General features: G+C 41.6%; 1 protein-coding gene across 1 annotated transcript in view; it reads left to right on the plus strand.

Annotated features, from left to right (window-relative positions):
* The window catches only part of HPSE (heparanase), a 38,474-nt gene that overhangs the window by 8,412 nt on the left and 5,642 nt on the right, over positions 1 to 24,420 (plus strand). Inside the window, exons 3-10 of the mRNA XM_044304326.1 lie at positions 6,807 to 6,932; positions 8,927 to 9,100; positions 11,093 to 11,264; positions 13,847 to 13,894; positions 15,034 to 15,127; positions 18,200 to 18,306; positions 20,418 to 20,532; positions 21,703 to 21,827. Of these exons, the coding sequence (XP_044160261.1) occupies positions 6,807 to 6,932; positions 8,927 to 9,100; positions 11,093 to 11,264; positions 13,847 to 13,894; positions 15,034 to 15,127; positions 18,200 to 18,306; positions 20,418 to 20,532; positions 21,703 to 21,827 (961 nt within the window). The remainder of the gene's footprint in view (positions 1 to 6,806; positions 6,933 to 8,926; positions 9,101 to 11,092; positions 11,265 to 13,846; positions 13,895 to 15,033; positions 15,128 to 18,199; positions 18,307 to 20,417; positions 20,533 to 21,702; positions 21,828 to 24,420) is intronic.

The raw sequence follows: 24,420 nt of genomic DNA on the forward strand, positions 1-24,420 counted from the left end.
GATGAATTTTATCTGAAAAATAAAGGCCGGGCAAACCACCTTCCAAGTCCATGTGTCTAAAAGAAAATCCCCAGATTAGCTGCATAAAACGAGCCATAATCCTGTTTATGCGAATTCTAATTTTGTCTAAATACTTAAAATTCGCATAAGATGGCCATAATAACCTCGGAACCATTTAAAAAAGAAAAACAGACTGGGTCAGGAAACAACCGCCTGATTTTAACCAAGGTCCGTTTCATACCAAACGCCAAATCAATAGTGCCTACCTTATCCACATCATTGCCACCCGCATGAAAAATAATAACATCCAAATCAGGATACAAAGAACACATCTCGAGAATCATGTCTAGCACACCTTCCCAACGAAGTCCGAAGTTGCCCCACAACTGCACATAATCCGACCAAGTAGTTGAGGCCAATGACGACTGTAGATAAGACATACCTAAGACAAAATCAGATTCCAAAGATACAGAGGACATAACTCCCCTTCTAGGTCGGCCCCCCTTGCCAATTTGCGAAAAACCTGAAACGCAAAGCAAGAGAGCGAGTCAGCAATAGAGTTATCAACACCCGGAATATGCCTAGCTTTAACCCAAATATTCAATTTGAAACAAAACAGAACTAAATGACGCAACAACTAATAGACACCTGGACGACAAACAGTTAACCGTGAACAAAACACCTTTATTTTCCTTGTGCAGAAAAATATGCTTATTTCGAGAAAAACCTCCCTCATGAAACCAAAGACACTACAACGGGAAACAATTCCAATAAAACAATATTTTTCGTCACTCCATTTGCAGCCCTTGACGGATGCCATTTTGTCGCACAGTAATGACCCTTCCAATAAGCTCCAAGTCCACAAGACCCCACTGCGTCTGTAAACAAATCCAAAGAAGGAGCCGAGACAAAATCTTCCTGCTTATATGAACGACCATTATACTGCTGAAAAAATTCTAACCAAATTGACAAATCTTCCTTGCATAAACGCACATGGAAAAAAACGGGTTACGCACACCAGCGACTTTAGCCGCCAGCTGCCGACAGAAAACACGACCCATTGGCATAACCCTAAAGGGCAAACGCTAACAGACCCAATAATGACTGAATTTCCTTCACTGTTGCTTTCCGTTTACCCATCAAAAAAGTGATAGCAGAGCATATTCTATTTACCTTCTACATCGGGAGACGAAACTCTTGTCAAACGCTAGAGGAACACCAAACTCAGAACAAATGCTAACAAATGATTCTAACAGATCTGAATAAACTGAAGAGTAAGGCCTCATGCACACGGACGTGCCGTTTTTTGGGGACCGCAGATCCGCAAAAAAAAGAAGCCGCCCTTGTTGCCTTCCGCAATTTGTGGAACGGAACGGGCGCAGGCAATATAAATGCCTATTCTTGTCCGCAAAGTGGGGATAAGAATAGGACTTGTTATATTTTTTTAATGGGGCCGCGGAATGGAGCCACGGATGTGGACAGCACACAGAGTGCTGTCCGCATCTTTTGCGGCCCCATTGAAGTGAAAGGGTCCGCATCTGAGCCGCCAAAACGGCAGCTCGGATGCGGGCCCAAACAACGGCCGTGTGCACGAGGCCTTAGCTGGACCAATGAACAAAAAGTCATCGAAATAATGCGTTACCGCTCCTCGCATGCTCCTAACCGATACAACCCACTGCAGGAAAGAAGAAAAAACTTCAAAATAAAAACATGATAACAAACACCCCATCAGTAAACACTTGTCAAAATAAAAAGAACCTTGAAAATAAAAACCAAGGGAACTAAAAGCAGAAGGATGTACCGGCAATAGGGGAAAAGCAGACTGAATGTCAGCTTTAGCCATTAAAGCCCCATTGCCGTAGCTACGCACTAGATTCACTGCTGAATCAAATGTAGCATACTTAACAGAGCACAATGCCTTATCAATTTTATCATTTAGCGATGCCCCATAGGGAAAAGACAGGTGATGAATTAAACGATAAGTACCTGGATCCTTTTTACGTACTACCCCTAACGGAGAAATACGAAAATTAGCAAAAGGAGGGGATGAGAAAGGACCAGCAATCCGATCCAATGACAACTCCTTTCGCAATTCCGATTGGACCACTAGCGGGAGCTGCACCACCGAGTATAAATTATTCACCCACATACAACCCTACCCTGAAAAAGACGGTAAGCAAAACCCTTCTCCAAAACCCTCAAGGAGCAGACCCACCATCCTGCAATTTGGGTACTGCTCTATCCAAGGACGCATGATCTCCAGCTTTACTGGTGTCCAAGCTCTTTGCAATAAATTCCCTTGTAGAAGGCTGACTGGGTAAATTTGCTCTCTTAAAACAGCGCACCATGAAGTGGCTGCCCCCACAAAATATACATTTATGTCTATATTTACAGTAGGAAGGCTATCGACACTGCGCTTCAGGGGGCAGCCCACCCACTGTAAGGTCGGCTGGGAACTCCTATTCTTTGAAGGCAGACAGGAACCAATCGTCTTGTCAAAGTTTCTGGGGACACCAAAGTTTCAAGCACAGCCGGACGTGATGTCATCAGCCTGGTGCTACTTCCGGTCCTGGCATCAGGTGCTGACTGCTTCTCCGCCGTGCGCTGCTCCTGTAAGGACCTGCAGGGGGGAGCGCGAGAGGAGCGCAGCGCAGGTAAGGCATCCAGAACTCCCGCATCCACCACAGACATCGCCGATGATCTTTCAGCCAAGACCGCACCGCATGGCTTCGACACATCAGGCACCAAAGTCGAAAAGTCTGCAAGGCAGGTCTCCAACCAGGCAGCCGTTCCCCCAAATTCAGTGCGCTGCTTGAGCTCCGCGATGAAATCATCCATGGTGAGTAGGAGACCGGACACAGGCAGGGAAGCAGTCCTCATGGGAGAAAGGCAGGCAAACTTCACTGGCAGCAGGAGGGCAGCTGAACCAAAGATGCGGCTTGGCAGACAGCCTAATGCTGGCAACCACCGCATTATATACAGGTTTACCAACACCACTCCAAACCTATCCACCAATGCCCTAACTGTTGCTGGGTACAATAAACTTCCCAGCCTCAGCAACAACCCCACCATAGGACATCCCAATTAGCCAGTCCCCTGTAATCTGCCCCAATCCGGCAACCATGCTAAAATTTGCCAACTTGACACTGATTTTGGCAGGAAAACTCCCGCCAAAATGCTCTAAACAACCTATGGGATAATCATAATCCCATGTAGATCCCTCCAAATGCTGCATGGTCTGGGTATGCGGTAAAACAGTGTAAAAAGCATAGTGCGTATAGCCTTACAGAATATTTACACTTCTTAGACTACTACCTTATTGCTCCACTGGGGCATTGCAAGGGTATTAAAAGAGCAGCGGGAAAAAGCTCCACAGCATGCATTTGCTCCTATTGTTGTAGTTGCTGTGTAGTACAGTGCCCCCAAATACTGTACTTCAAAAGAAGTGTAAAAAATGGAGTTGCCAAAAAAATAATACCGCACGGAAGGTGTATTTGTGTGTGTGTGTATGTATACATATACATATATATATATATATATATATATATTATACTATACAGTCTGAATTCTAACATTTTTGGCTCTATACACACCACAATAGATTTGAAATGAAATGAACAAGATGTGCTTTAACTGCAGACTGTCAGCTTTAATTTGAGAGTATTTACATCCAAATCAGGTGAACGGTGTAGGAATTACAACAGTTTGTATATGTGCCTCCCACTTGTTAAGGGGCCAAACGTAATGGGACAATTGGCTTCTCAGCTGTTCCATGGCCAGGAGTGTGTTATTCCCTCATTGTCCCAATAACAATGAGCAGATAAAAGGTCCAGAGTTCATTTCAAGTGTGCTATTTGCCTTTGGAATCTGTTGCTGTCAACTCTCAAGATGAGATCCAAAGAGCTGTCACTATCAGTGAAGCAAGCCATCATAAGGCTGAAAAAAATAAAATAAAATTATCAGAGAGATGGCAAAAACATTAGGTGTGGCCAAAACAACTGGAACATACTTAAAAAGAAGGAACACATCGGTGAGCTCAGAAACACCAAAAGACCCGGAAGACCACAGAAAACAACTGAATGACTGAAGAATTATTTCCCTGGTAAAGAAAACACCCTTCACAACAGTTGGCCAGATCAAGAACAGTTGGCCAGATCAAGAACACTCTCCAGGAGGTAGGTGTATGTGTGTCAAAGTCAACAAACAAGAGAAGACTTCACCAGAGTGAATACAGAGGGTTCACCACAAGATGTAAACCATTGGTGAGCCTCAAAAACAGGAAGACCAGATTAGAGTTTGCCAAACGACATCTAAAAAAGCCTTCACAGTTCTGGAACAACATCCTATTGACAGATGAGACCAAGATCAACTTGTACCAGAGTGATGGGAAGAGAACAGTATGGATAAGGAAAGGAACTGCTCATGATCCTAAGCATACCACCTTATCAGTGAAGCATGGTGGTGGTAGTGTCATGGCGTGGGCATGTATGGCTGCCAATGGAACTGGTTCTCTTGTATTTATTGATGATGTGACTGCTGACAAAAGCAGCAGGATGAATTCTGAAGTGTTTCGGGCAATATTATCTGCTCATATTCAGCCAAATGCTTCAGAACTCATTGGACGGCGCTCCACAGTGCAGATGGACAATGACCCAAAGCATACTGCAAAAGCAACCGAAGAGTTTTTTAAGGGAAAGAAGTGGAATGTTGTGCAATGGTCAAGTCAATCACCTGACCTGAATCCGATTGAGCATGCATTTCACTTGCTGAAGACAAAACTGAAGGGAAAATGCCCCAAGAACAAGCAGGAACTGAAGACAGTTGTAGTAGAGGCATCACCAGGATGAAACCCAGTGTCTGGTGATGTCTATGCGTTCCAGACTTCAGGCTGTAATTGACTGCAAAGGATTTGCAACCAAGTATTAAAAAGTGAAAGTTTGATTTATGATGATTATTTTGTCCCATTACTTTTTGTTCCTTAACAAGTGGGAGGTACCTATGCAAACTGTTGTAATTCCTACACCGTTGCACTGGAGTATCTGTACATAGGACGACAATAAGCCGTACGCTCCATAAAGTTGGGCTTTATGGCAGAGTGGCTAGAAGAAAGTCATTACTTTCAGCTAAAAACAATAAGGCATGTGGGAGACTCCAAAAATGTATGGAGGAAGGTGCTCTGGTCTGATGAGACTAAAATTAAACATTTCGGCCATCAAAGAAAACACTGTCTGGTGCATCACATCACCCAAAGAACACTATGCCCACAGTGAAACATTGCGGTGGCAGCATCATGCTGTGGGAATGTTTTTCAGCAGCCGGGACTGGTAAACTGGTCAGAGTTGAGGGAAAGATGGATGGTGCTAAATACAGGGATATTCTTGAGCAAAACCTGTACCACTCTGTGCGTGATTTGAGGCTAGGATGGAGGTTCACCTTCAAGCAGGACAATGACCCCAAACACACTGCTAAAGCAACACTTGAGTGGTTTAAGGGGAAACATGTAAATGTGTTGGAATGGCCTAGTCAAAGGCCAGATCTCAATCCAATAGAAAATCTGTGGTCAGACAAAGATTGCTGTTCACAAGCGCAAACCATCCAACTTGAAGGAGCTGGAGCAGTTTTGCAAGGAGGAATGGGCAAAAATCCCAGTGGTAAGATGTGGCAAGCTCATAGAGAATTATCCAAAGCGTCTTGGTAAAAGGTAAAGTATGGACTTAAGGACTCTTTCACACTTGCGTTCTTTTCTTCCGGCATAGAGTTCCGTCGTCGGGGCTCTATGCCGGAAGAATCCTGATCATTTTTATCCTAATGCATTCTGAATGGAGTGAAATCCATTCAGGATGCATCAGGATGTCTTCAGTTCCGGAACGGAACATTTTTTGGCCGGAGAAAATACTGCAGCATGCTGCGCTTTTTGCTCCGGCCAAAAAGCCTGAAGACTTGCCGCAAGGCCAGATCTGGAATGAATGTCCATTGAAAGGCATTGATCAGGATCTGGCCTTAAGCTAAACGTCGTTTCGGCGCATTGCCGGATCCGACGTTTAGCTTTTTCTCAATGGTTATCATGGCTGCCGGGACGCTAAAGTCCTGGCAGCCATGGTAAAGTGTAGTGGGGAGCGGGGGAGCAGTATACTTACCGTCCGTGCGGCTCCCGGGGCGCTCCAGAGTGACGTCAGGGCACCCCAAGCGCATGGATCACGTGATCGCATGGCACGTCATCCATGCGCATGGGGCGCTCTGACGTCATTCTGGAGCGCCCCGGGAGCCGCGCGGACTGAAAGTATGCCGCTCCTCCGCTCCCCACTACTACTATGGCAACCAGGACTTTAATAGCGTCCTGGGTGCCATAGTAACACTGAAAGCATTTTGAAGATGGATCAGTCTTCAAATGCTTTCAGTACACTTGCGTTTTTCCGGATCCGGCGTGTAATTCCGGCAAGTGGAGTACACGCCGGATCCGGACAACGCAAGTGTGAAAGAGGCCTTAGGTGGGTAAATAGTTACGCACATTGACTTTTTTTTTTATTTTGTCCTATTTGTTGTTTGCTTCACAATAAAAAAAGAAAAGCATCTTCAAAGTTGTGGGCATGTTCTATAAATTAAATGATGCAAATCCTCAAACAAACTGTTAATTCCAGGTTGTGAGGCACCAAAACACGGAAAACGTAAATTTGTGAATACTTTTGCAAAGCACTGTATGCCATTTTTAAACTAATGAACTGGACAACCGCTTTAAAACAAACTAGCTGATGATTATTACTAGTTAATTGTATGTGATGAAGAAATGATTCTAACTTTTTCAACAGATGCGTGTGATGGAAGCAAAGTCTCTTCCTCTGTGCAGCAGAAGCTGTGGTTTCAGTGGGCTGCTCAGGAACAAGCTATTCTCAAGGAGGCTTTTTCTGAGACCTACAAAAACTCCTCAATCACAAGTAAGGCACAGCACCAGTGTAAATATGTAATAAAAGCTACAATGTGAATTGAGAACAAACTGGTATTTTAGTGCTGCTTGGTATATTGTAAATGGCAGCCTGGAGAATCATTTTTCTATGGTTTATGAAAAGTGAAAATGCTATACTCAATCCCAGTTATTTAAACAGCAATAAACAAGAAACAATCAAAATTCTATAAATTAAGAAAATGTAAAATTTGAATTTACTTTATTCTGGAAATTCCATCCACACTATACTGTTACAGTACTGTACATTGCATGATAGAAAAGACTACAATGAAATACATACAAACAGCACATTAAAAAGGTTATTCCAATAAAAACATTCATCACTTATCCACCCTGAGTCTCCCCGGCTGCAATACCACAACAAGAAGTCTGAATGAAGAGGTGGTTGAGCATACACACTGCTGCTCCATTCAAACTATATGTGAAGCAGGCATGGGATTCAGCCAGCCCTTCAGGTTCTCCAGATCCGGTTGTTAAAATAAGGGTACTTTCACACTAGCGTTTTTCTTTTCCGGCACTGAGTTCCGTCCTAGGGGCTCAATACCGGAAAATAACTGATCAGTTTTATCCCCATGCATTCTGAATGGAGAGAAATCCGTTCAGGATGCATCAGGATGTCTTCAATTCCGTCACTGAACGGTGTTTTGGACGGAGGAAATACTGCAGCATGCTTTGGTATTAAAAATACCGCAATGCTGGATCCGGCCTTCCGGTCTGCGCATGCGCAGACGGTTAAAATGTGAAGAATATATATAACGGATCAGTTTCTCCAGATGACATCCGGAGAGACGAATCCGTTCTTGCAATGCATTTGTTAGATCCGCATCTGGATCCGTCTACAAATGCTGTCCATTTGCACGTAGTTTGCCGACTCCGGCAGGCAGTTCCGGCGACGGTGTGAAAGTAGCCTTACAGCCGGATCGGAGAACCGTGCTACCGCCTGGTGCTCTGGCGGCGGCAGCTGGAGATGAGTGCTTCCATCCCATAGTTTAGCTCCTTTAGGCTTTTTAAAAGTTTGGTGGTATGTGTGTGTGTGTAGTGTATGTATGGTGCATTTATGTGTGTGTGTTGAATATAAATGGTGTATGTATATATGTAAACATGTGTCATGACGCCGCATATCCGCCGTTAACCTGTTGTTAAAAATTTGAATCCCACGCCTCATGTGAAGGATGAAAACAGTCAGATGTTTAGGCACTGTCTGGTCTTATCAGTCACAATGTGAATCTATTCAATGTCATTATGCTGTGATATACACAGTTAAGTAGCACTGCAACGCTGCGATATTTGGTCACATGACTTACCGTTGGCAAAGTCGCCATTTAGCCCAGCCTGAAAAGAGCTAGTCACTTTATTTGGAATTTTAAAACAATTTTTTTTACAATGGCTTATGTTTTACTTATTCTTATATCCTTATTATAGCTTTAGGGCTGCATTCATGATAATTGAAGTCTAGTGTAGTCCTGTCACACGTGTTCAGCATGTCTACTATACCCTTCGGAAGATTCTCCCGGTCATAAAATGGCTGCAGATGGAACACAGTGTGCTTAATGTCACACTGCTTTTCAGTGGAGGAAGCATGATGATGTTTTAGTCACTTGCGCCAAAGTCTGAAGCCACTGTTTGGATGAAAACATCGTCTTAAGGGTACATTTGGTTTGTTCAGGTATCGGGGGAGTGGATGTGACTGGAAAATGGCAATGTGTGATTTAAGATAGTATCAGCCAAGAGTCACTGATCTTAAGTTCACATAAAGTGGCGAACCCCTTTAAAGTTCTTTAGTACGACCCATACCACTCACTACCAATGTTTCTCTATGGAGATTGTCTGCTGGATTTTATTAACCTGTTTGCAATAGGTGTGGGTGAAACGCCTGAACTCAATAATTAGTTGAGGTGTCCAGATACCTTTGTCCATATAGTGTATGTTTATGCAATATATAATGTTACCTTATTATCTTTCCAGAGCAAACCATTGACCTGCTCTACAGATTTGCTAATTGCTCCGGCCTTCATCTCATATTTGGACTAAATGCTTTAGTGAGGAACAAACATGATCACTGGAACAGCTCGAATGCCAAGTTGCTGATTGATTACTGTGACTCCAAGAAATATTATTTGTCCTGGGAATTAGGCAACGGTAAGCTGCATGAAGTAATTTTATGACTAAGAATCCAGAAAGAAAACTATGGAAGAGAGATGTGTTAAAAATGCAAATAAAATAATTCTGAGGTAAAAAGTCTTCTAATGATTGTTTTCAGATTGCAACTTTTATCTCAGAATTTAGTCTTTTTTTTTTACAATACAGCTTGCTTTGTTTTAGTGAATATCTTGCTATGTTGGAAATAACCTTTCCAACTGTACAAAATTGAGCTGAGCACATCATCCCCATCATTTTTTAGGAGGCACAGCTCCTTATGACTAGATGTGCCTGGTCAGTCTGAGCCATAATACCAGGCACAGACAGCTATTACTAAAAGTATGGAGCTTACCTGGTACTTAAAGGGGTTCTCTGGGAATTAAGAAAATAAAAATACTTAAATATTACTTTATTATAAATATATTCTCAAATACCTTTCATTAGTTATAATGGCTTGTTTTGTCTGGGGAGGAATCATTAGGAGAAACAAAATGGCCGCTGTCTTACCAGTTCACACAAAACCTGTCCTAATCACACAGGAGGACAAGTTACTTTACAACACTGAGGTAAAGAGCTGCCTCATCCTCCTCTCCTACTTATCAGGGATTATGATCCTGAATACAGATGATAAGAACTTTAGCTGAAACTCTGGGGAATTTAGTTAATGAGGAGACATGAAGTACAGAGAGGACGGACAGGACAGGCTGTGGTAATGGAGACTACATACAAGTGCTGCTGCTCATTAGCCACACCCCACCCTCCTCTCATGTCTCCTCATCATCTCCATTCCCACAGAGATTCACCTGTATTCAGGATCATGATTCCTGACCAGCAGAGCAGAGAGGAGGATGAAGCAGCACTATGGCTCATGGTGGTGAAGTAACTTGTCCTCCTGTGTGACTAGGACAGGTTTTGTGTGTACTGATAAGACGGCGGCCATTTATTTCTCGAATGATTGCTTCCTTGACAAAACAAGCCATTCTAAGTAATGAAAGGTATTTGTGAATATATTTATTATAAAATAATATTTAAGTATTTTCATTTCTTTTTATTCCTGATGAACCCCTTTAACCACCTACCATCCACCCATAGACTATAAACGTCCGGGAGGTGGTTCTCTATTTCTGAATGGACGTTCCAGAATGTCCGTTCAGAAACTGCAGCTGCACGCTAATCGTGCAGCTGCTGATCGGGTTGCCCGCTGTCAGTGACAGCAGGGCAACCCAGAGAGAAGGCAGGGATAGTTCCCAGGTGTCCCTGCCTTCTGGATCGCTGCATACACAGCGCACGCCGAGCATGTCACTTGACCGAACCCCTCAGGTAAACGCTGTAAAAATAAATAAATAAAAACTGTGCTAAAACAACCAATTTTTTGGTCACCTTGCCCCATAAAGTGTTATAATGAATGATCAAAAAATCATATGTACCCAAAAATAGTACCAATAAAACTGGCACCTTATCCCTAGTTTCCAAAATGGGGTCACTTCACAGTTTTACTTTTCACATGGGAGGACATTTATATATATTTCAAGTGAACGCATGTGCACATATTTTGATACACTGTGGTTGATTAGTGTAATATGTAACTATGTGATTGGCCACGGCCGTTTGGGGAGGTGTGGCTTGTACTTTATAAGCAGGATCATTTGGGGATCACACTGTGCTTGATAAAGGCTATGCTATAGCCGAAACGTAGCAACTTTTGTAACCACGTTTTGCATGTAAGCAGTTCCCAATAAAGGGATTTTCACCGGACATGCTGCCTTCGTCATGGTTTATTGGAGTGCATATTCAAGAGCCTCTGTGGATCTAGGGCGCCAGGTGGGCTGCTGCATTCCGGAAGACCGCGAGATCTGGCGAGTGCGACTCCCTATTGATGTTTTTCTAGCCTAAGGATAGGTCATTAATATTCTAGTCCCAGAGAGCCCCTTTACTTATACTGTATTTCAGTGTGAATTGTATTAATTGTTTTTCCCTTTAATCTATGATCAGAACCTAACAGTTTTAAGAAAAAGTCTGGATTGTATGTTGATGGCTCCCAGCTTGGCAAGGATTTTATTACTTTACATGACCTTCTTAACAAGTACAGCAGATACAGAACCTCTGGTCTTTTTGGCCCAGACATCGGGCAGCCTAAGAAATCAACCCAAAAGATGCTGAAAAGGTAAAACTAAAATGGTGTTTTGTATAGTGGTATACAGTGAAAGGAGGTATTTTCACCATTGTGACAGCACAAGGGCAATTGATATAGTTTTACATGTACTAGGGCAGTATTTCACAACTCCAACCCTCAAGTTCCCTCAATGGGTCATTTTCCAGGATTTCCTTAGTAATGCAGAGCAAATATAATCATTGTTAGGGCATTAGTAAGTAGGCAGATGTTCTATATATGAGAAATACTGTACTAGAGCATGATTTAATGGGAAATGCATGACAAGTAGGGAAAAAAACAACTAAACGCAGCGGTAATCAAGCACAGATGCAATACCAGGGGTGAAGCATTAACATAGGTAGTGGTTTTCAAGCAGAGCCAGGTATGCGGTACAGTAAGGTGCGAGACAGAAGGAGTCAAACAATCCAGATGGTGCAGCAAACCCCTGTGGGAGCTGGTGAAGAGGATGGTAGTGTCACGGTGCCCTACCTCAGGACGTCACTCCCTGGCGTCCATTGAAGTGAAAGTTGTAGCTTTGAAGAATGAGGTCAGAATTGAACATAACAAAGTCCTTTTACTATATGCAACGTAGAATTTGAGAATACAAACAGTAGTAGCAGACTTTAGTGCAATTCTATTCTGGTACCAGCAAGGATATTAAAGCAGGTTGGTTGGTGGTGATTCAGCACTTGGTTGATACTGGCTTAGAGGTACTTTGGTGATGGAGGTCTTTGGCTGGTTTTCCCTCACTTTACAGCAATGTCTGCAGAAGCTGATTGTAGCAGGTCACTCTTCTGTTTCTTATCCTCTCAAGGCTTTACTTGAGGCAATTTAGTAATGGTTCTCTCTGGAAAAATTTGTAACAGGAGTAGGAGCAAGCAAGGCTGCATCCTCTTCATTCTGTAGCTACACAGGAACTCCCCTCTCTTGGCAGGAAGCAGGACCAGCCCACTACTCCCGAGAAGGCAGGAACAAGGTGATTAACCCTGTTCCTACAAACAGGAAACGGTGAAATACAATGCATAACAATAAACTATTTGGGAACCACTGGTTTGGGGTACTACAATGGCTGGCACCGAGGTTTTAATATGGCACCTTACTGGCTATATTAAATCCTCTGCTGTGAGACTTTGTGGTGGCCAAAACAAGGCATGAATGAGTTCTTATCGACACTAAATTCTACAAGATTTTCTACAAGATTTCTACAATGTAGTAACTCCAACCAGGGGCGCATTGGCCATTGACCTTACAGGGAAATTTCCCGGCGGGCCGATGCCCAAAGGGCCGTCTGGGCCCTTCTCACAGCCGGCCAGTGGAAGTTTTTGGAGATGTATTTTGTGCTGCTGCTGGCAGTATTTTATGATGGACTGTGGTATTTGGCTCTGTTGGGGTGGTATAAATGTGCCAGAAAATTGTATTGCTGGCCTTGCCTTCCATCAATTTGGACCCAACTACAAAATGGGGCCAAATTTTTTTTTTTTCCAGGGCCACTTTAAGTTCTCAGTCCAACCCTGACTCCAACACTAGTGAAAATGGGACTTGACTAATCTGCCAAACCATAAACTGCATTATCCATCATACTTTTATCCTCAGACTTTATCTTCATAATCCTTTGATCTGTCCCCCCATTGCTCTCCAGACAAGAAAATATTGCATTATATAGCCAATGAACAGACACAAATGAGTAGTATATTTTTTAAAATGTTCTGAAGTTACATGTTAAATACTTGGATAATAATATGAATTCTGACATAGAAGATATACATGTATGCCTTAAAATTCTTAAAAAATTAACGATTAAAAAGTTATGTGCTCTTTTCCTACCTTTTTTTTTAATTGTTTCAATACATTTGAAATTAAAAAGAGGCAACTTTGCAAATAATCTTGATTTAAAATCGCCTACCTTTTTATGTACCCAGCTCCTTTGTAAACCTATGTGTAGTCAGATCTTGTGTTACTCTACTTCTTCTAAATCCTCAGAATCTGATTATACACAGCAATTGTTTTTAGATTGCTCTATCCGAACCTGATTCGTTAACAATATCGGCTCTGTCCTACTGTAAAATGTATGGCCTCCACTGAGGTCTTTCCGAAATTTCAGCAAATATTATGAGACTTACTCCATCTCGCCTCTATCACACGTAACTTTGTTTATTGGCATAAATTACTAAGCCGAACTCTGCTTCGTGCCTCATTAACCCCTGCAGTTCACCTGTTTGAAGAGACTGCAGCATTCATAGAAGCACAGTCAACATTGGAGCTTCTCCTTCCCATGCAAGTCGGTCAAGACTCGGACCCCTGCCCATTTGATATTGATGGCCTATCCTGACGATAGGTCATCAATATGGCAAACCGTACAATCCCGTTAAGGTTAGGTTTAACACACCACAGCTGCGTGCAGTCTAAACCCATCGCATCCACTAGATCTAAGGGCAGGGATTCAGCTGTATGCAGCAGCCACAGTGTGTGAACCCGGCCTTACAATGCAGCATACATTTACGTATCAGCAGGCCCCGGTGCTTTACATCAGATGTTATGAAAAGTATAAACAGTGTCAATAATGTTAGTTTTTCTCATTTTCATTATTTTTGCAGCTTTTTAAAAGCAGGGGGTAAAGTAATCGATTCCGTTACTTGGCATCAGTAAGTGCTAATTTATGTGTGCATTTGAATAAACAAAGTGGAACCTTGGTAGCTGCTTTATAGGGGTTTTCCAGGCTCCTGACATTGATGACCTGTCCTCAGGATAGGTCATTAATATCTGATCGGTGAAGGTCTGACAGTCGGGATCCCCTCCGTCTCTGGAACTAGCACTTTGAATGGATCAGGAAGCACAGCTCTGTTCAAAGTGTAGTTGCATTGCCGAGTTACTTCAGCTCACATAACATTAAAGTGATTGGTGGGAGTGTGTGGTGTCAGACCGTCACTGATCGGATATTAAGTCTGGCGAAATGCGCATCGAGGCATTTATCTGGATATACTATAGCTCTCTTCCCCTGATCATGTCTATAGGTGAGCCCAGTGGGGGCTAATATTTGCATTTGTTTAATGATTCCAGCCTCTATTCATTACGGGACGTCCCTCTTTCTTATATGATTATTGTTATGACATATAGGCATGGTTATTTAACATTTGTATTTGATAGCTGGTCTCACCTGTTATCCCCTTCTTTTCTGGGGCATGTATTACACTCTTTTCGGGGCAGTAGAGCTGTAGGCCTGTGTTTCCATACAGCATTTAAGGTCACGGTTACCTATTTCTGACATTATTACCCCAGATTTATGTGTTTTATATCTTTTCTTGATTTTTTTGTAATACAATGTGTATATTTTTTTATATTCCTTGATGGGTATGTTTTTTTGTTCCTGTTTGGGGAACATATTTGTAAGTATCAATATCAGGAGCCTGGAAAACCCCTTTAATATATAATTTCTCATGAACCCGATACAAATTTTAAAAGCCATCTTTAGAATTCTGTCTCTATTTTCTTTTGTGCTCCTTCCTTCCTACCACCCATCTCTCAATTTTTCTCTCTATTCAATTTTAATATAATAGTTTATTTCACATAAAGTAATACTGTAAAACCATTGTAATCAAAATTTCAATATTTCTCTTTCTCCCTTTTTGTCACTCTTTATCTCCCTCGTCTCTTTTTTTTATTTCTTTCATTTTATTATAATATAAAGTTAATTTCATATACAAAATACTGTTGTATGAAATTTTTGAATATTGGTATCTATGTACAATAAAAAAAATTGTTTTCTTCTCGTTACTTGATACAGCTATTATGTTGATGGACGGACGGCATCTTTGGAAGACTTTGTCAACCCTAACATTTTGGACACATTATCTTCAGAAATAAAGACTATGTTAAGGGTATGTGCATAAAGTCTGCCGTTTATTAAACCCTTTAAGAACCTGTCTATTTTTGTCCTTCAGGATCTAGCTATTTGTTTTTTTCTTTAGCCCGTTGAAAAAACATTTTATTTACACCCCTTAATGACCAGACAACCTTTCTTTTTTCTTCTGTTTGGATATGTAAATAAATGTTGTGCCTTTTTTTTCAGTCATAAATGGAGCTTTATTTTTATATCATATTTTTTTTTAAGTATCTTTTGTTTTCATTTCTTATAACTAGGGACAAGATGTTTTAAAAATAGTGGAAAAATAGTCTATTTTTTAAATTTTTACTAGCATGAATTATAATTATTTAAACTGATGTCCTCTTTTCATAAATCATGTCATGTTGATATAGTAGACAAATGAGTTATGGACAGCGGGGTCTTGGGATGCCACTCATCCTTTGGTCTCATCTGACCACATGACTTTCTCCCATGCCTCCTCTGGATCATCCAGATGGTCATTTGCAAAGTTCAGACGGGCCTGGACATGTGATGACTTGAGCAGGGGAACCTTCCGTGCAATGTATGATTTGAAATCGTGAGGGCGTAGTGCTCTACCGATAGTGACCTTTGAAACTGTGGTCCCAGCTCTCTTCATCTCCTTGACCAGCTCCTCCCTTGTAGTACTGGGCTGATTCCTCACCTTTCTTATCATCAGTGATACCCCACAAGGTGAGATCTTGCTTGGAGCCCCAGTCCGAGGGAGACTGACAGTCGTCTTTAGCCTCTTCCATTTTATAACAATTGCTCCAACCATTGATCTATTTTCACCAAGCTGCTTGGCAATTTCCCCGTAGCCCTTTCCAGCCTTGTGGAGGTCCACAATTTTGTCTTTTTACAGCTCTTTGGTCTTGCCCATGGTAGTAGTTGGCGTCTGACTGCCTGTAGTGTGGACAGGTGTCTTTAAATAGCTCAGACAGGTGCTACTAAGTTAAATTAATGAGTGGAGTAGAGGTGGACATTTTAAAGGCACAGTAACAGGTCTTTGAGAGTCAGAATTCTTGCTGTTTCTCAGGTGTTCAAATACTTATGTTCGGAAGTGCAAGACAAATAAGTTCTTTAAAGATCATACAATGTGATTTCCTGATTTTATTTTTATTTTTTTATTCTGTCTCTCAGAGTGGGAATGCACCTACAATGTGAATTTCAGACCCCTCCATGATTTCTAAGTGTGAGAACTTGCAAAATCGCAGGGTGTTCAAATACTTCTGTTCCTCACTGTATGTAGAGGCCTGCGCCAGATATAGGGCTTATTAAGACTTATTAAGTCTTAATAAATGACCCCCCACATTTTTGTCTTTGATTTCTCTTCTAACTGATGCTAACATATTAGCCCCAGTAAAGCCTCACTGCAGAGCTGATCTGGGTCTGCTTAGACCCAGCAGCTTATGCAGATATCTTTCTCCAGCCACTTCTTGACTTCCATATACAGAGATGGAGAAGGCAGGGATGTCCTTGCAAAGATAACCATGGACTGCCTGGATGTATATAGTCAAGAGGTGGTCTGGAACTGGATAAAGGAGTTCTCACACTGGAGTTTCTACTCTAGGGGTGCATCAGGGGGTCTTCAAATGGGACATGATGTAAAAAAACAGTCCAGCAAAATCTGCCTTCCTTCTGCGCAATGCCGTGTGCCCATACTGCAGTTTACAACCACATATGGGGTGTTTCTGAAGACCACAGAATCGGCGCCATTAGTATTGAGTTTTGTTTAGCTGTTAACCCATGCTTTGTAACTGGAAAAAATAGACTAAAATTGAAAATCTGCCAAAAAAGTTAAATCTGCCTTCCAAAAACCATATGGCACATCTTTCCTTCTGCGCCCTGCGGTGTTCCCGTACAACAGTTTATGATCACAAATGGAGTGTTTCTGTAAACTACAGAATCAAGGTAATACTGTAAATATTGAGTTTTGTTTGGCTGTTAACCCTTACCTTGTTACTGGAAAAAAAATTGATTAAAATGGAAACCTGCAAAAAAGTGAAATTCTGAAATTTCCATCTCTATTTTCCATTAATTCTTGTGGAACACCTAAAGGGTTAACAAAGTTTGTAAAATCTGTGAATACCTTGAGGGGTGTAGTTTGTAAAATTGGGTCATTTTGAGGTGGTTTCTATTATGTAGGCCTCACAAAGTGATTTCAGACCTTAACTGGTCCTGAAAAAGTAGGTTTTAGAAATTTTCTGAAAAATTTCAAGATTTGCTTCTAAACTTCTAAGCCTTCTAACGTCCCCAAAAAATAAAATGGCTTTCACAAAATGATCCAAACATGAAGTAGACATATGGGGAATGTAAAGTGCTAACTATTTTGGGAGGTATTACTATCTATTATAAAAGTAGAGAAATAAAAAATAAATAAATAAATTGCTAATTTTTCCAATTTTTTTTGTAAATTTGGCATTTTTTTATACATAAAAATATTTTTTTTTACTCAATTTTACCACTGTCATGAAGTGAAATATGTGACGAGAAAACAATCTCAGAATGGCCTAGATAAGTAAAACCATTTTAAGGTTATCACCACATAAAGTGACATGTCAGATTTGCAAAAATGGCTTGGTCCTTAAGGTAAAAATGGAAGGGTCCTGAAGGGATTAAGTGAATTTTTCATTTTCTTTCTTTGTAGCTGTTAAAAGGCCAAAAAGGATTTTAAATATTTTTCACTGTAGATATTTCTATAATGTTAAGTTTGAAAAAAATCATTTGTATAGTAAAGAGCTAAATACATCTATCCCATTGTAAATTCTATTTTTTATGAACATACATAGTAAGTACACATAGAAGTTTTAGGGGTTAATAGATTATGAGCTTGTAATGTATGAGTGCGGCAGCTGATCACTGGCTAAATCGTTGATGTGCTGTATATACTGGCATCATTGCTGTGGCCAGTGATTGTCATAAACCTGTGAGAAGCATAGCATGTCATTGCTCTAGCTTAATAAAAAAAACTGAGACCATTGGGAGGCCACTGAACTGTCGATGTGGGAATATTATCACTCATCATTTAAACTCCAATATTTTGTTATATGCTGGTTTCTTGTTTTAGATAGCAAATGAAACTGTTCCAGGAAAGTTAGTCTGGTTGGGAGAGACCAGCTCAGCATATGGTGGAGGATCCCCAGGATTATCAAATACTTATATTAATGGCTTCATGTAAGTAAATATCTGCCTCCATTACTTTGTACAACATTTGAGTAACTTCACTTAACAATTAAGTAACCATATTCACCTTCCTACAAAGCTGTAATTTTATGTCTTGTATTAATGTATACTTTAAATGTGTTGATATTGTAATGATAAGACTGGACTACATTTTTATGCTGATTGTTACCCACGGAGTCTGTGTACCCCCTGGCATATAGAGTAACTGCTGGTGAAACATTATTTCAGTGGCGTCACCATTCCTGTGTTGGTTGATGTCAGGAATTGTATCTGTGGACTCTCATACTGCTAGATGTGTTAGACAGAGGGGACCATAACTGGTGCACTGTGTATTATTTAACGGTGGACATTGACCTGATGTGAGATTGGGCAGAGTGAGTGCAAACTAGTAAACAATGAGACCTGCTGTGACACTGAGCAAAGATCTGGGCCTAGACAGACACTGAGGAGCACATTGATGGGATGTGAAAGTCAGAGGCTTGGGAGTGACTTAAGTCTCAGTGCAGCCAGCCAGTAGCGCAGGGGCAACACGTGTGAGGTGCACGGTGGACCGATGAGGGGCCAAATAATAACACACAGTTCATCAGTTTACTCACGGTTAGCAGAAAGCCTCCCTGGGCTGGCAGCACAGTGTTGAGGTGGACAACACGAAATCCTCCGGGGCATACTCTGTGGTAGGGAAGCATCAGCCAAGATGGTGGTTGAGGTGCCATTGATGTTAGGGGTGCTTAGGGTGCTTGTTGCGGCTGAGTCCCTTGATGTTTTTTTGTTGTGACGCCAGTACCGTTAATGGTGGTACAACCATTAGTAGTAATAATGAGGTAGACAGTGGTAAGATGCAACTCACAACTTTTACTGTGGATGACTTTGGTTGGTAGCAGTACAAAATACAGTCGTTTTTAGAGTTGGTCTGCAAATCCACTGTTTCCAGGCATTTTAGGTTTGACTTGGAGCTGTGGGTTAGGTGTACCTTGTTCCTATTGATGTGCTCTGTCCTATTCCTTGTCTTTTCCCTACAAGCTGAACATTGGGACAGGTAAACTCATCTGTCTCTCAGAAGTATGGTGTGGCTGCCAGAAGCTATAAGTCCTCCACCATGCACAAAGGTGTCTGTGGCCCTCAATAATGGCTCTTATCACCGATGATTCCTTCTGAAGCTTGTTTCTATTCCAGGGAGGCAAACTCTCTCCTACTGGTCAGGAACGCAAGTCTATAGTCCGACCACAGAGGGAAAATGCTCTTCTGCGCCTCACATCTTAGTACCACCTCATGGCAAAGTTGGCTCCACTCGCTAATCTGTGTCATGAAGTCTTCACTCTACATTTTCCCCCACTAATCTAATCTGACTTTCTCAGATCTGCTCTCAAATCTCCTTTTGAATTTGAATCCCATTCTCATCTGAACTTTTATCTGACTCCCTAGGCCTGACCTAGGTATACATATATAAGACTTAAGCATCTAGTAGTGGGATGTTTAAATTACGCCTAATATGCCTGGTAACAGGGATTTTGCAGATACATTAGTACAAAGTACCACAATACAACATAATGCAATTGACAAGGTAAAAAGTGCATTTGAGCAGTGCCCACACACACGTAGTGGGACGCTGCATCAGATAAAGTGGAGTCTGCCTGGCTGTGGAGCGCAATAAAAGAGACAGACTGTGGCAGATAAATCCTCAGTCGGTTGGAGACAGAGGAGAACTGCAGAGGCTGGCAAGTCTTAGACTGTTGTAAGGGCCCCAACAAGTTGATCAAAAGGAATGCTTGCCCATGGCCAGACTAAAGGCTCAATGTCTGTAGAAATCCTTGGGAGTTATATTTGACCCAACATTCTGTCAAACCACCAATAATGAGTTGACCCTAATTTAGCATGTTGTAGGCGCTTTCCAATATGATATTCATTTTATAAAGTCCCGCCATTCTCAATACCAGTGGTGGTCTGAGATCACCAGATCCAATCATTAGATGAAATCCAGTTGAAGGTTTCTTGTAATGTGCATGTGATAATTGTATAGTTCTAACTAAAACAGGTGAACTAAAGCTTTTACCAAATGTATTTCTACCCATAACTCTCCTGTTCTACTTTGCTACATCAAACAGGTGGCTAGACAAGCTGGGAATGTCTGCTAAACTGGGAATTGATGTAGTTATGAGACAGGCCTTGTTTGGTGCTGGGTCTTACAATCTGGTGGATTCTGATTTTGAACCTTTACCTGTAAGTAAATATAGAATAGGTATGTACTGTAGTTGTTTGATGGATATACAATAAGTTGCCCTAGCCAAATGTTTTTCATACTGTATTAAGCAGACCTCCACCCTACAATGTGTTGCATATCGAGTGGGTAGTACTGGGTATGCTATGCGTTATGGTGCTGTAGGTTATATCTAGAGATGAGCTAATTGGTTGGGAGATTCAGGTACGAATTAATTTGACCCAAACTGTATTCTCTAATTGAAAATGTGTCTATCACACGCTGAGGCCCCCTAGGACTTATATGTTTTTCTCTTTTGTGTTTCTCTTTTATTTTTATAATTTTTTTTCTCTCTCTGGATAGATCATCAGCTACAGATCGGCGGGGGTCCGACACCCGGGACCCCCACCGATCAGCTGTTTGAGGCACTCCAGGAGCGCCGCGGCCTTCTCACTGTTTACCGCCGGGCCACTGATGTCACAACTAGTATCAACTAGCATGGGCGCAGCTAAGCTCCATTCAAGTAAACAGAGCTTAGCCCCGCCCACGCTAGTTGATACTAGTCGTGACGTCAGTGGGCCGGCAGTAAACAGCTACAAGGCCGCGGCGCTACTGGAGCCCTGCTGCCTTCTCAAACAGCTGATCGGCGGGGGTCCCGGGTATCAGACCCCCGCTGATCAGAAGCTGCTGATCTATCTAGAGGATAGATCATCAGTTAAAACAAAGTGCAGAACCCCTTTAACACAAAGATAGCATTAGTTATATACAATATACTCTGCAGGTGATGCATTCAAATGTGCTTATTTATACACTTTAACCTGTAGAAAATTTGCAACAGGTTTTTGGTGAAAAGGGCTGCTCCTGCACATAAAACTCTCTTTAAAAACTGATGTGCAGTACAACATAGTCTAACTAAATATATCTTCCTAATCCCTAATTGTGTCTGGGGCTGAGCTCAGAATGGCATCTATGCTTGGGGCCTTACAAGGTTCTTAATAGACCAGTCAATATCCTCCCACTTATTACCCTCTCAATATCCTCCTACTTATGGGAGATATTTTATGCTTACATTATTTTGCATTTTATGTGCTGTAAAATGCTTATTTTTAGTATAATACTAAGCTCATTATTTTACAGTTTTTATAGTATTGTAAAAACAGAATACTCATAATCGCATAAAATATTTCCATTAGGATTACTGGTTGTCACTGGTATTTAAGAACCTGGTTGGATCCATTGTTTTGAATGCAAGTTTCAGGAGTAAGAATGTAAATGTGGAAAACATTAGGATTTATCTTCATTGCACTAATATTAACAAGTAAGTTTTCTATATCTCTCTACAATTTTTTTTAAAATCTGTTATTATTTTAAAATTCCATTAAATTAAATCCAGGGCGCTGTCCGTAGTGCATGAAATACAAAGGGTTTAGTTATATAACAGGAGCCAATACAAACATCAAGTACAATAAAAATGAGAAACATAAGCTGACTGAGTGACAGAGGGAGAGCCCTGCCCGTGAAAATCTGCCATTTTCAGCAGGAGCGGTCAACGGTCTAAGGCTACTTTCACACTAGTGTTCGATCGGATCCGTTCTGAACGGATCCGATCATAATAATGCAGACGGAGGCTCCGTTCAGAACGGATCCGTCTGCATTATTTTGGCATATAAAAGCTAAGTGTGAAAATAGCCTCGGACGGATCCGTCCAGACTTTCAATGTAAAGTCAATGGGGGACGGATCCGCTTGAAGATTGAGCCATATTGTGGCATCTTCAAACGGATCCGTCCCCATTGACTTACATTGTAAGTCTGGACGGATCCGCACGCCTCCGCACGGCCAGGCTAGTTTAATAGGGTTAATTCTGGTGACAGAAACCCTTTAAGCTGCTGCTAGAGGTGTTCTTTCCATTGAAAACATACACACACTCAGCCAAGTGCATATGTGTATTGGTGAGTCAGGGGACGTAGCTGTGGGACGAATTGTGTATGGAGGAGTCGGGAGAAAAATCTGTCGGCTGTCCGACAGTTATTGAAGGTGTGTGGACACCTTTGCAATCTACTAATAATTATATGTCCAGATACAGTCCTGATCAAAAGTTTAAGACCACTTGAAAAATGGCAAAAAATCATATTTAGCATGGCTGGATCTTAACAAGGTTCCAAGTAGAGCTTTAACATGCAACAAGAAGAAATGGGAGTGAGACAAAACATTTTTTGAGCATTCATTTTAATGAAAACGACGAATAAACTGAAACAGGCTGTTTTTCAGCTGATCAAAAGTTTAGGACCACACCTCCAAAAAAACTAAAAAAAAAACAAAACAGAAATCCAACTTCCAAACATGAACTTAGTAATGAGTAGCTCCGCCGTTATGTCCTGCGGGCATTGTGTACTGTAGCATTGTCCTGTTGAAAAACCCAGTCGTTACCACACAGACGAGGGCCCTCAGTCATGAGGAATGCTCTCTGCAACATCTGGACATAGCCAGCGGACGTTTGACGCCCTGCACTTCCTTAAGCTCCATTGTTCCACTGAAGGAAAAAGCACCCCAGACCATTATGGCGCCCCCTCCACTGTGGCGCATAGAAACCATCTCAGGTGGGATCTGCTTGTCATGCCAGTAACGTTGGAAACCATCAGGACTATCAAGGTTACATTTTTTCTAATCAGAGAATAAAACTTTCTTCCACCTTTTGAATGTCCCATGTTTGGTGCTCTCTTGCAAAGTCCAAACGAGCAGTTCTGTGGCGTTCAAGGAGACGAGGTCTTTTGAAGACGTTTTTTGTTTTTGAAGCCCTTCAGTTTCAGATGCCGTCTGATGGTTATGGGGCTGCAGTCAGCACCAGTAAAGGCCTTAATGTGGGTCGAGAATCGTCCAATGTCTTGACGGACAGCCAATTGGATCCTCCGGCTCAGTGCTGATGAATTTTTTTTGGGTCTTCCACTTGACTTTTTTGTTCCATAACCCTCAGGATCATTTAAGAAATTCCAAATGACTGTCTTACTGCGTCCCACTTCAGCAGCGATGGCGCGCTGTGAGAGACCCTGCTTATGCAGTTCAACAACCCGACCACGTTCAAAAAGGGAGAGTTTTTTTGCCTTTGCCATCACAATGTGACTACCTGACAGAAAAGGACAATGAATCCACATCTTTGCACAGATTTGGCCTTTTAAAGGCATGTGGTCCTAATATTTGGATCAGCTGAAAAACAGCATGTTTCAGTTTAATCGTTATTTTCAATTAATTGAATGCTCAAAAAATGTTTTGTCTCACTCCCATTTCTTCTTGTTGCATGTTGAAGCTCTACTTGGAACCTTGTTAAGATCCAACAATGTAAAATATAATTTTTTTGCCATTTTTCAAGTGGTCTTAAACTTTTGATCAGGACTGTATATCCATTTTATAAATTTAGCTAATCTTTCTCTATAACCTACTGTATCTACTGTATACCTCAGATTTTTACATAGCTATAAGAAGAGCCAAGTTAGGCTACTTTCACAATAGTGTTTTTGCTGGATCCAGCAGGGTTCAGCAAAAATGCTTCCGTCATGATAATATAACTGTCTGCCTCTGTTATGAACAGATCCGGTTGTATTATCTTTAACATAGCCAAGACGGATCCATCATGAACTGCATTGAAAGTCCGTTTTCTATTGTGTCAGATTGTGTCAGAGAAAACGAATCCGTCCCCATCTTGCTCCACATCCCAGGACAGAAAGCAAACTGCAGCATGCTGTGGTTTGCTCTCCGGTATGAGAACAGAACGGAATGTATTTTGGAGCATTCCGTTCTGTTCATTGACCACGAATGGGGACAAAACGGAAGCTTTTTTTCCCCAGTATTGAGACCCTATGACGGATCTTAATGCTGGAAAATATTAACGCTAGTGTGAAAGTAGCCTAAACTACCC

Source organism: Bufo gargarizans, chromosome 1, assembly GCF_014858855.1.
Source record: "Bufo gargarizans isolate SCDJY-AF-19 chromosome 1, ASM1485885v1, whole genome shotgun sequence".
Taxonomy (NCBI): domain Eukaryota; kingdom Metazoa; phylum Chordata; class Amphibia; order Anura; family Bufonidae; genus Bufo; species Bufo gargarizans.